Source organism: Ciona robusta, chromosome 9, assembly GCF_009617815.1.
Source record: "Ciona robusta chromosome 9, ASM961781v2".
Taxonomy (NCBI): domain Eukaryota; kingdom Metazoa; phylum Chordata; class Ascidiacea; order Phlebobranchia; family Cionidae; genus Ciona; species Ciona robusta.
In genome coordinates, this window is record NC_143243.1 from 7,189,659 (window position 1) to 7,202,375 (window position 12,717).

The 12,717-nt window shown below is 36.7% G+C and overlaps 1 protein-coding gene across 2 annotated transcripts; it reads right to left on the reverse strand.

Moving 5' to 3' along the window:
* Positions 1-138: 138 nt before the first annotated feature.
* On the reverse strand, positions 139-9,912 carry LOC149731814 (uncharacterized). 2 transcript variants are annotated; one of them, XR_016385720.1, is made up of 22 exons: positions 9,742-9,912; positions 9,382-9,580; positions 8,942-9,117; positions 8,467-8,589; positions 8,184-8,306; positions 7,790-7,912; positions 7,311-7,445; positions 6,752-6,898; positions 6,372-6,529; positions 6,070-6,157; positions 5,799-5,914; positions 5,446-5,522; positions 5,308-5,392; positions 4,731-4,935; positions 4,562-4,678; positions 4,373-4,495; positions 3,918-4,043; positions 3,758-3,827; positions 3,025-3,197; positions 2,621-2,712; positions 1,316-2,359; positions 139-778 (listed from the first exon to the last, which is right to left on the reverse strand). XR_016385720.1 is itself a non-coding variant. In XM_089885114.1 (21 exons), exons 1-21 carry the CDS (start codon positions 9,794-9,796, stop codon positions 2,297-2,299), a joined length of 2,574 nt encoding a protein of 857 aa, XP_089741240.1. In that variant the 5' UTR covers positions 9,797-9,912; the 3' UTR covers positions 779-2,296. The 2 variants fall into 2 exon arrangements, 1 of the variants encoding a protein (XP_089741240.1); XM_089885114.1 differs by lacking the exon at positions 139-778 and having other exon boundaries at positions 779-2,359.
* Positions 9,913-12,717: the final 2,805 nt, after the last annotated feature.

Sequence of the window (12,717 nt, forward strand, 5' to 3'; positions counted from 1 at the left end):
CTTCTACCACATAAGTTTCCAACTTCTAAACATTAACACACTAAGCCTTACTAAGTCTCACATAAACCAATAACAACTTTTTGACAGCATCTCCTTATTGTTCGTCTATTTCCAAGAACAAAAGCAGAGTCAGCTAAGTTTGAATGGCTTGATGAATACTTTTATTTAGGTAGTTTTTACCTACTGCCAAAATGCTCATAAGTTGATTTAGGTTATTTTGATAAGACAAATAATAAATAAACTCACTATTTCTAAATATTTGTCAATGTTGCAATGATTGAAGTTAGTTGGAGAACATTTATTTTGTTTTATCACAAGTGTTTGGATAAAACTATGAAACTAAGACCTAAATTATTGTGCATTGAGAAAAAATAAAATCAACAAAGTTAAAAGAGAACTGTTTGTATCTTCTGTACTCAAGACAAAACAACTTGAATGAATTTTAAAACTGTTTAGAGTGCCAAAAACAGAACACTGATTTACCAGTTTAACCAAAAACACTTTAAATAAGCGTGGCAATTGTCCTATCTGTAAAAACATAGTTTTAATCATGAATTTAAAGTTGTAGGAACTTGTAAAACAGAATTCTCTTCATTGTGTGAATTGTTTGGTTTTGATGTTGTTTGTATCATACTTCGTAATGCAAGCTCTTCCACTTGCAACCGCCTCAGTTGATCTTCAAGTTTTTCTTTTACTTCATTTAACTTGTCAGCTTCTTCTTGTAATGCAGATAGTTTAGACATTCAAACACTTTTTATTGTGCCCTTAAATATTAATCCTGATAAAATACAAAAATATACAAATCTAAAACAATTTGTTTGCAAAATAGTGATGACATTTTCTCACATGTGAAAGACCAAGGTAATACTGCCGCTGGTGACCCGTGAAAAGCACGATTTCGCGCATTTTCAAAGTTAATTTTCGACACGAACGCCCAAGTTTTTTCAAAAAAAAATTATACAGCGAGTATCAGGGAGACATAAGGAACACTTTGGGACCAAAATTTTCACTGGTCACCAGCGGCAGTATTACCAAAGACCAATACATATAGTTATGTGTGTGCGAACTGCTTAGTAGTCTACAGTCATTTACATCTCATTCTGTATTAATATAAATTTATATATTTATCTAACAGAATTATTCAGACGTTAATATTATTAATGTGCTTAAAATAAATTATACATGCATCCCAAAAACCGAACAACATTAACTTTAGTATAGTTTGCCATACGGCTCATATAATACACAACATCAGACATATCATATGTAAAGTATTAGGATGGTAGTGTTAATATTAAACCAAAAACATTCTTACATGGAAACAACTTTTTATGTAGAATTCATTTGAATTAATTCCTGTTGTGCGTGATTGACTTCCGATTTCCATAACTTTCCCAAACAACAATTCTTATTTTGTGATATATCTGTGACTTTGATTCCACGTAATCGCGCACAAATCTCGATATTTTGAATACCTGAGCTCTCTATTACCTGGTTGGTATTTGAGATGTACCCAATAACCATGACAACATCATTTTCTTGTATTGGTTTCGAAGGAAGGGGTAGTTTTGATAATCCAGTAACTAAACAAAGTCCAGTTCCATCATTTATTAGCAATGTTTCATTATCCACTTTTACCACGTGTCCTTGTATCCAAGCATTAGTGATAAACAGTGCGGAGTTTTTTCCAAAACTTAATTTCCATTTGTTAAACGAGACGTTCGAATCAGACCATAACTCCGCCGAAACCAATTGGTTCAAAAATAATTTGCAGGCTGGCTGTTGAAGAACCATTGACATATTACACTGCCAAACCCAAACGCAATAAAAGGCTGTCACATGTGACTTAGGAATTAAATATATCGCTGAAATTCATTCTCTTTTTATCAGAAATACGCGAGCCACTAATTTAAGAAAAATACCGTAAAGTTTTCGCAAGTGGGCGCTCAATTTTTTTTATTAATTTGTTGGGGTGTTAAAATATATGAACCACAAAACATTAAACATCAAACCATAGTTGATAAGAATATTCTCATCAAACGTTATAAACAAGATGCATGCTTAGCCGAAAGAAATATAAAACTTTAGCCTAAACTGCGACTTACATAAAAACGAATTGCATACGCTAAAACACTCATGAAACATAGGATTGTACAAACATATTATTTTCCTAAACTACGTCGCTAGTTCGAATAAATAACCGCGACTAACGGTTCGATAACGACTGTAATGTGTATGTATCGTTTATTTCATTATAACAGCAGGTGTGTTTTTTTTTATTTCAAACAAACACATTTTAAATAATGGTTCCACGGTCTGTTACTTCCAATTCTGTAACTCGGTTTTTTAATTCCCGAATCTGTAAAAGTAAAGTGTAAAATATTCTGTAGTTTCAGTATAGGTCAGCTTAGTATAGTAGGCTGGGGTAAAATGGTTCATGTTTTTATGCCTTTAAATCCTACTTGGTGGTAAACAAACAATATTTTTAAAATTAAATTACCCTAATTCACGACATTTAAAATAGCGGCACCCATCTTAACCCACGGTACTGTGATATACCTTTGGTTTTTATTGCAACGACAAATTATCATGAAATGATTGTTTGGAATAATGGTGTTACCTGACGTCTCAGTTCGTCCACGACAGTCAGTTGTTGCTTCAAACTTTCAACTTCTTGCTTAAGTTGAACGAAATCTTGACAACTTGGACAATCTGAATAATGTGTGGATTATAAAATGTTTGTTTATTACTACGCCCGTATATTCAAAGTTGTGAACGGAGTCACAGCACTTGTCGCGTAAACGATATAGAGGTATAGCCTCGGCATGAGGGTAATGAGACTCCGTCCAAAATTCCAGGTCTTTGACAACGACCTCACCCACACAGAATAAAGAGTAAAATGGAAAATCGTAACGCTTCAAATATACCCATTACATTTTTAAAAGAATATAATATAGCTTATGATGCTCGAACAAAAAGTAGTTTAAATGGTTATGGCTAAAATTCAACAAGTTTATTACTTACGTGAGCAGGTCTTGTTGTCGCTATCCAGTTTAAACGTTGGTATGCAGTCGCATTGGTACGAACCTACAGTGTTGATACAATACTGACTGCACATACCGTTCATTACGTCGCATTCGTTGATATCTTCGCATGAAGTTTCATTCACTAGTGTGTAGCCTTCGGTGCATTCGCATCTGTAGTATTTAAGCGATATTAGCAATTAATTTGTAACGACACATACGCCGTGGAGTAAAATGGATATATAGTAGGGTGGGGGAAGTTGGGACACATTTTAACTCTATTTTTTCGTCCAATGTGGTAGTAAACAAGGAACTTTCAAAGAATTATAAAACTATATGCTCAAGACTCCCATAGACCGTTGTTAACTGTTTAAAACACGATCAGGATATTCAGATATTATGCGCCGAAGGTGTCCCATCTTCCCCCATCCTACTATATTATAATAGGCATAATATGAAATGTTTCATAACCATATGTTTTTACAATTAGCAACGCTATTTTAGAGTTCAGAGCTTACGGTTAGTTCTGTAAATAATTTGTAAAAGTATTTATTAAATTCATCCTCAGCTTGAATAAAAAAATAAACATAAAAGCGAGTTAAAGCATTGACCATCTTACCCCAACCTACTATACGTTATATCCGACGAAAAAATAGAAAGAAAAGGTGTCCCATTTCCCCCCACCCTACTATATGTTTTATCCAAAGTGGTTTTATCAAGTATTGCATTCTAACCTGAAACTAGACTCAGTGTTGGTGCACGTTTGTTCGCATCCACCGTTGTTTATCGCACATTCGTCAACATCTAAGAAACAAACAGTATATTTACAACCAATTTTTTTCCCAAAACAAAATTTAGAAAAAAAAGTTTTTCAAAAATATAATATAATTTTACCTTGACAAGTATTGTTACTGCTGGAGCTAAACTCATAACCCGACCTGCAGAAGCAGTGATATGAACCGATGCCGTTGATGCAAATATCGGAGCAACTGGACATGTTTCGAGCACATTCATCGATATCTGTAGCAATGAAAATAGGTGAGACCAAACAATGGTTTTGAATGTAGGAAATGTAACTTATTAATAGCGGGGAAATCACAATCGGTATTACACGGTTGGTCTGTTTTAAAAACTTTAATCCTACTTACGAGTTACTCATGTGTTTGTGGGTAAATATTTTTGGTGGATTTGTTCATTTTTTTTGTAATGTAAGGCTGACAGTTCAAACAACCCATAAGGGACCACTGGGTTGAAGTAATTGCTATTAACTGTCTTGCACATCACGCCCACAGTGGTAGCAGCATCGAGCTTCGAAACCGTAAACACTGGAATTTCCACATATGTCTTACCAACACAAGAGAATGAATCGGATCTTAGTTCAAAACCCTCTCTACATCTACATACAAATGATCCGTTTACGTTTTCACACGAATGTTGGCAGTTATGTGTACCATCATTACATTCATCCATATCTGTAAAATTAAATGTTCTCTTATATGAAGTTACTTGGCATGGCTTTATTTCAACGCCTTATATACCTTCGCATAATAAACCGTCTTCCGTAAGTTGGTACCCTGTTTCGCAACCGCAGCTGAAACTACCAGGAGTGTTGGTGCATATTTGTTGGCATGGATTGTCGCCACATTCGTCATTGTCTACGAAAAAATTACGTGTACAACAAAGTCTCTGACTTTTATTCACACTAACCTTCGCATCGGGTTACTGACACTTTGCTAAATCCTGCATCGCATGTGCACGAATACGACCCTGGCAGGTTGATGCAGTTTTGCGAGCAGTTGCCGTTGAATATCGCGCATTCATCTATGTCCATACAGTTGACTTTATTTTCCACTTCGTACCCACTGGGACACGAGCAATTGAAACCACCAGCATAATTGTTACACCGGGAGCTCTGTAAAGAAGTGATTAGATTTCGTACAAAAAAGTTTGAGGAATTTTGGTTGGTCTGAAACATTCGTACAACTGTTTCACACCCAGGGCAATGTTAATAATGCCTCTCGGAGCAATGACAGTCGTTATAAAAAGAGTTTTGTATACATCTTGCCCTCTGACGTATGTAACTTTGTGGGTTATTATTATTTGTTGCGATTCTTGAACACATAGCTAAAAATTTAGACAACCCATTAGGCGTCACTGGGTTATTGGAGCAACTGCTGGCGATTGAAAACAAGTATATTAACAATGGTAGCAGCATTTATAGCCCTGCTCACATAAATCCAGGCGCGGGCCATTTATAATAAGTGTATAGCCATTGCTGTCTTACCACTGTTTCATCACACGGGTTAGACGAACATTCATCAATATCTGCACAAGTTGAATTCGGCAGCAATACGTAACCCTCGAAGCACCTAAGATGTAAATCACATAATTCCAACCGCAGAAAATACAACATTAAACTTACAAGCAGGTTTTTGATCCTTCTTCGTTTACACAACGTTGCTGGCAACCTCCGTTATCTTCTGAACATTCATTGATATCCTAAAATTAGCGGGTATAGATAAACGGATCTTGTAAATTGTTTCATCCTCGTGTGGCGGGCAATGACAGTCATTATAACACAGGTGTTCTGTTTCATACCTCTATAGTGGCTGCTCACGAGTTACCACATATGTAGTTTTAATGTCAATATGTTTGGGATATGTTTATAATAACATAACGGCTTAAGAAATTGCCATTAAGTGTACATTGCTACATTGTTGCACAAGTAATTATCACAACGTCTTTAACGGAATGGTAAAGCGTTTCCAAACTTACATCACACGCTCGTCCATCTTCTGATAACTCGAACCCAGCGTTGCAGGAGCAAGAAAACGAACCAGGGGAGTTCTCGCAATTCTGATCACATGAATTAGTTTCTGAGTTGCATTCGTCTGTGAGAAAGACATCAGTAAAAACGAGCTAAAGTTTATAAATTTAACACGAAAAATGATATACATAAAAGTAATGACCCACACAATTTATGTGGTTTACTGAGCTCGTATAAGCGGGCATGAGGTGTATGGCGTGGCACAGAACATCATCTTACCTATATCTGCGCATGTAACGTTCCCATTTGATCCTTCAAACCCACTTTCACAACCACAGAAGTAACTGCCCGGTGTATTGGTGCAAATCTGAAAGCAAATATTGATATAGTATAGGGAGGGGCAAGATGGCTCAGAATGCCTATTTACGTCCCAATTTAATGATAAACGAGAAAGTATATATTTATAGTACGGAAAAAACCGTCACATACATCGTTTTTTTTTTAAATAAGAGACAAAATTTAACTCATTTTTCTATAGGTATGCTATAGACCATTTCTTTCAATAAACGCTCTGAAGTCACCTGCTCGCATCCACCGTTAGTGCCGTATGTGGAGTTGTTGCATTCGTCAATATCAGTGCAGTTTGTTCTTTCTTCATTAGCAATAAAGCCCGCCGGACAAATACATTCAAAACCACCGACTTGATTCACACAACTCTCGCACACCGAAGGATAGGTACCTATATATATATAAAATCTAATTCCTTGAAAACCACAGCATATTTTCATACCAAATCAATCAAAAAACACTTTTTTGCAGATGAAATAGTTAAATCAGTTTAAAATCAACAAATAAATCTTATAACACCTTTGGCGATCTCTGATCTACCGGTTGAAGTTTATTTTTATGTCACCTAAACATAGCAAAATTTACTCTACTTTTAAACAATGTTTAAAACCACCTTGTTCACATTCATCTTGGTCTACACAGTTAAAACTTCCGTCCCCAGTACTCTCGTAACCATCAAAGCACTCGCATCTCCAACTGCCGGGTACGTTAACGCATTGTTGTCCGCATTCATTTCCTCTAACAATGCATTCATCGATATCTGTATTGAAAGATCCATATCTAAGAATCTGACCGAAGTATATTGTTCTGCAGTGAAACTTAAAATTATTTAAAGAATAAGTTCAGGAATTTAAACAGTGGTTACAGTTGTTCCACATTTCATCATTCAGTTAAAACGTTGAAATTAAATCATGTTTTGCTGTTTCTTTTGTAAAATATTATATGTATAGTAGGGTGGGGGAAAATGGGTCACCTTTTCATTCTATTTTTTCGTCCGATTTGGAAAGAACATTTAAATAAATATAAAACGGTGTCCTCACGACTCCAATAGAACGTTGTCAATTGTTTAAACACGATCAAGATATTAGGGTAGTATATGATAAAGGTGTCCCATCTCGCCCCCACTGTTAAATTTACTTAGTTATTGTTCTTAAGTAAAACATTACACTAACCTTCGCATGTTCGAGCGTTTGGACTCAAAGTGTAACCGGTGTTGCAATCGCAGTAATACGACCCAGGTTCGTTAACACACATTTGTTCGCATCGATGAAGTGCCCCATTATTCGTCGTGGTACATTCGTCAATATCTGTTTACTCAAATGAATGAATGAATGAATGAATGAATGAAACTTTTTTATCATCGCATGGCGGAGTATAAATGCAGTCGTTGTAACATAGATGTTCTGCTTCACACACCTCGTGTTCACTTACGAATTACCACATGTTGTAACTTTGTTGGCAATTCTCAGAGCGACAATCCATATATGCGATCATTATTCGAAGAAATTGCCGTTTAATGTCTTGTCCAAAGATACATACTTCCACAATGGTAGCAGCACCGAGCCTTGAACCCGAAACCAAACGACCTTTACTACTATATAATAAACAAACAGAACCGCATATTACACTACAATAAACATGCAGCAATTACCTGTACAGTTATGACCGTCTTGTGACAAGAGAAACCCAGGATAACAAGAACAAGTGTGACCAGTATTAGCTACCGGATGACAAGTATGCATGCATCCACCGTTATCAACTCTACACGTTTGATCTACGAATGCAAGCAATTATGATTATCAAATACATATAGTAGGGTGGGAGAAGATGGGACACCTTTAAACTCCATTTTTTCGTCACATATGGTAGTAAACCAAGTAAATTCAAATAATTATAAACCTATGTCCTTACGACTCAAATAGACCGTTGTTAATTGTTTAAAATACGATCAGGATATTTGGACATTGTGCCCTAAAGGTGTCCAACTTCCCCCACCCTACTATATAACTATCTGGCATTAAAGGAATATTATTTATGGTACAAACCTCCGCACGAAACACCATCTGGGTTTAATCCGTATCCAGGGTTCCTGCAGCCGCACACATAAGAACCTTGAGTGTTTCGGCAGAGCTCTTGACACTGGTTTTGTCCTGCGCACTCATCTATATCTGTAAAACTCATGCGTTACATTGTGCGCAACCACGGTCTAATGTATGGCCTACTGACTCAATATATTACTTGATATATGGAGCATATGCTGAGGTTTAGCTAAAAAGCAGCGTAACTTTGCAAGCGGCATAGCTGGTACTTTAATCTAATAAGTTGTACCTTGGCAAGACCTTTCGTCCGCTGAGAGAGTGAACCCCGGTCTTAAACAAGTGCAGAAAAATGAACCTTGCGTGTTTGTACACGTGTCTTGACACGGGCTACCGATACTGCATTCGTCGATGTCTAATATAAAGCGTATATACAATTGCTTTACCATTATTTCGACAATGCTAAGTTAACCAGGTACAAACCTTCTATTTTAGCTACATATGTCACATATTAAATCCCATGACCGATGTCCCCAATATATCGAAAGGTAATTGCTACAAATTTGCGACAAGATGGTTCTCTTTTACTATAAATAAGTTTACAAATGTGAACTGTATTTGGTCAAAGTCAGTGACATTCAAATTCATTTAGCCAACACTTATAACAGGTCAATATTTATTGTGCGGTTAAAAAGAAATTATGGGAAGAACATGCACCATTATAGTTGAGCAAAACTAACATGTTATTCACATGAACGATCACTTACCAATAAACGAATATGTAATTTGAAATCCCGGGGCGTTCACAAAGTTATCGGAGTGAAATCGAATGTACATTTTCCTCCCGTTTCCAATTACAGTTCGTGGTATGCTCGTACCGCAGTACTTCCCAAGCAGGTTTGAGGTCATGCCAGGTCCATCGTAGATCGACAAATAGTCATACCTTGGAAAGTTACATGTTTCGCAATTTGCATTTACTTGGTGAATAAAGTAGGGTGGAAGAAGGTGGGACACTTTTATCACAATAATTCACAAACTATCAAAATATTTTGATATTGTTTAAAACAATTAACAACGGTGTATGGAATTCGTGAAGATACGGTTTTATAATTCTTAGAATGTTCTTTTTTACTACCAAATGAGACGAGAAAACAGAATGAAATGTGTCCCATCTTCCCCTGCCGTACTATATGTTCTATCAACTTACACGCAACCTGGAGAAGGCTCCAACGAAAATATCCGGATCGTGAGAACGATTCGGTTAAAAGAACTTCTACCATCTATAACGTAACGGCAGTCTTTCCTCATAGGATACGACGCCGGGAAGTTTGGTGAACTGATAGTTCCAACTGTACCAATATCTCCTCGTATATCCAGTCGATCGCAATCCGGTGTGCAAAATGCAACTGTCAAAAAAATAGGTTAATGTGCAAGAATATTTTTCTACGCCATTGTGCCTGACGCTGCTATCGGTAATATGTATTTCATTTTCTACAAAAGACTCCTATTACTCTGCGCATTCATCAAATCTAGTCTATACAAATATTTTAAATTTATTCTTACTTACTCGATGTCCAAAGGGCTAAAACGACGATAAATCGTAACCAACAAACACAATTCATATTCAGCTACTTTGTCGGTTGACAGTTATCACTAATGGTCCAATAGATCTTCACATACGCTATTATAAGCACCGCTTCAGGCTAACTACCCTAAACCCTGCAAAATAATGTTGCTATATTGTATAACGGGAAACGTATATCTGCCTAATCTATAACGCTTTGCTGTGAGAGACTCTCGCAGTTTTGCTAAATCTATTCCATTTTACATTTAATAAATACATCTATTCACTGTTCTGTAAATAGTCTAAATATCATACGCGACTTTAATCCGCCAAATACAACGAAATAAAACATTAATCGTTGGTTTCCGCAAGGTGTAAGCCAGTGATGGCGTTGCTTGTGTATAATACCTAAGGCGATGGACGATACAAACAAGCACCTCAGCAACATTAGGAGGTTCGCGTCGGTTATACAGATTTCACACTTCACAATAAAACGTTGCAAATCCGGTAAATCTTTGATTTTCGTCAAACATTTCTATCTCTACCGAAAACTCTCACTCGTCTGTTCTCATGTATAGTAACGTTTAACGTCTCTTTCATGTATAACTACATATATAGGCTACATTGAATAAACCTACAGATCGCATGAATCATATCATGGTATAAAGCTAGAGTGTATAACTGCAATATACACTGCCATTAGAGCATTACTAATTGGTTTCTAGCATCTAATACAATTACCCTTTTATTGAATATACATTTAACATGTTCCAAGGGTTAAATGCAAGTGATTGATTTCAAGATACCTAATTGATCCACTTAATGATATACAAATGTGAAACTTTGATTACAAATAGCGACCTCTAGAAAACCGCTTTGTTGTTGCTTTTTTTTATTTCTGATTTGTCCTAGTCGACCGACAGTGGTAGTGAAGGGGACTTATTTAATAAAAAAATGACCCAGAGCAACAAAATTCACAAATCAACTGCGGTTCATGTTTTTAATTTAATGCATTTGAATTTAACAAGAATATACCATTATTATAGCAGTGCAAATTGAAACAGCATTCGCTAATGGTTTCCAGGAATTAACTGCCTTCTGCAAAATTAAAATATAATTAAAATACCTTCATAGTTAATGTGGCTGGCGTTGGTGGAAAGCCACTACGGCACGACAAGCCCCCAGCCAATGGTAGTGGGTTTCTACTCTGGTGAGAAACCCTTGCGGGATGTTACTGTCCACACAGGTTAAAGAAACCCCAATAGACAAAAATGATACAACGAATGCACATACATATGTGCACGACAACGACGACAAAAAGACAAAAATAATACAACGAGGTGCAAATAAGCATGCAACACACGCAACAGCTCAATTATTACCAAAAATGGAACCGTTACAAAAAGTTAGTTAACGCGGACATAATCATTGAAACATTTTCAAAGAAAATATGGTTTAAATTCTGAAGGATAATCAGCTGCAGTGTACAAATCATTAAATGTTCGACCACAAGGAGTCGAAGCCAATAACGGCTCCGCATGTCCCAATCACCTGACAAGTCGCCATGTTGGTACCGCGATACTCTCGTCGTATCTTCACGCAATATAATATCGTTCGGATGTTAAGCACGCCTTCGACCGTCATGAAACTGCGTCAGGTTGTAACGAACCGCACTAATAGTGATCTAAATAACCGAGCGTAGCATCACTGTACTGGCAGTGACCTAAAACTAGCGTAGCATCACTGGCGGCGACGTCCACGCAACAACCCAACGGTAACGTAACTCAGTCTAGAACCGTGACATAACCACACCGAACGCTGCGGGTCTTAAAGACCCATCGACGTATAGCGTAATTGTAACGTGGCCAGCGTCACAATTAGGCTTTGTAAAACATAGCAACAGGTTAACGGGGTCAATTAATTAATAAAAATGAGGAACATAAAATATAAAAGTTTAACTACGTGTATATTATAATGCGCGTGGATATTACTCAAGTATTTGTGTACCAACATGCCGGTCTTATCAAGTGATTAGGACAATGCAGAATCGCTAAAGGAATCGACCTTTGCGGAAGAAACACACAATGACGTGTACAACAACAAAATCCGATCCAGCAAGATGTTCGCCATAGTTTCATTGCAAATATTTCATTGACATGCAAAATGCACTAAAGTAGTGACTGACAAAACGGCTGGCAACATTAGGTCCAGCAAAAATGAACGACAAACACAAATCCGGCAACACTGTAAGAGTGCTCCAGCAACCACACCCCAACAACACACAACTTCTAAGCCTAAGAAAAACCTCAAACCGGCATCCTTATCGTCGTCTTCGTCTTTGCTCTTCGTCTGCAAAAAACAAACGTAAATTAGGTTGGGGTACGATAACTGTAGCTCCGAACTCCCGAGCTGTATAAAAGCGTGTTTAGGAAAAAAACACGATTACGTAAAACGGGATGTTATGTGCTTAATGGAACCCACTTTGCTTGGTGATGTGCAATTTGTTTCTAATTAACATTATTTACATTTTCAAACAACTTTAACAAAATATTTTTTTGTATAGTAACAAAAATATAAAATATTACTCACTTTTCTTCTGCAGCATATACGCTGGCCTTTCTGTAACAATAAAATAGTTTAAAGTGGATTTATATTATGACGTCACATTTACCTTTATTCCCGATTCGCCCTTTGTCCTCCTGATCCTCTGTGACGTCACATACCATGTTCTAGATGAAAACATACGGTTTCAAATGATAAAGATTGTGACAAAACCAAATAACTTACGAAGTGGGTTCTTCTGTTGCGTCATCACCACTTCGTGACGTCACATCTATGATGTCATCTAGAAAAGAACTGGTGTACGTAACAATGCCTATTGTGATTTATACTTTACCAAATCTTTGATCTTCATGTGCTTCACTTTGGCTAACAGCACGAATATATTTTAGATTAAAATTAATATGTAAGTATAAGTAA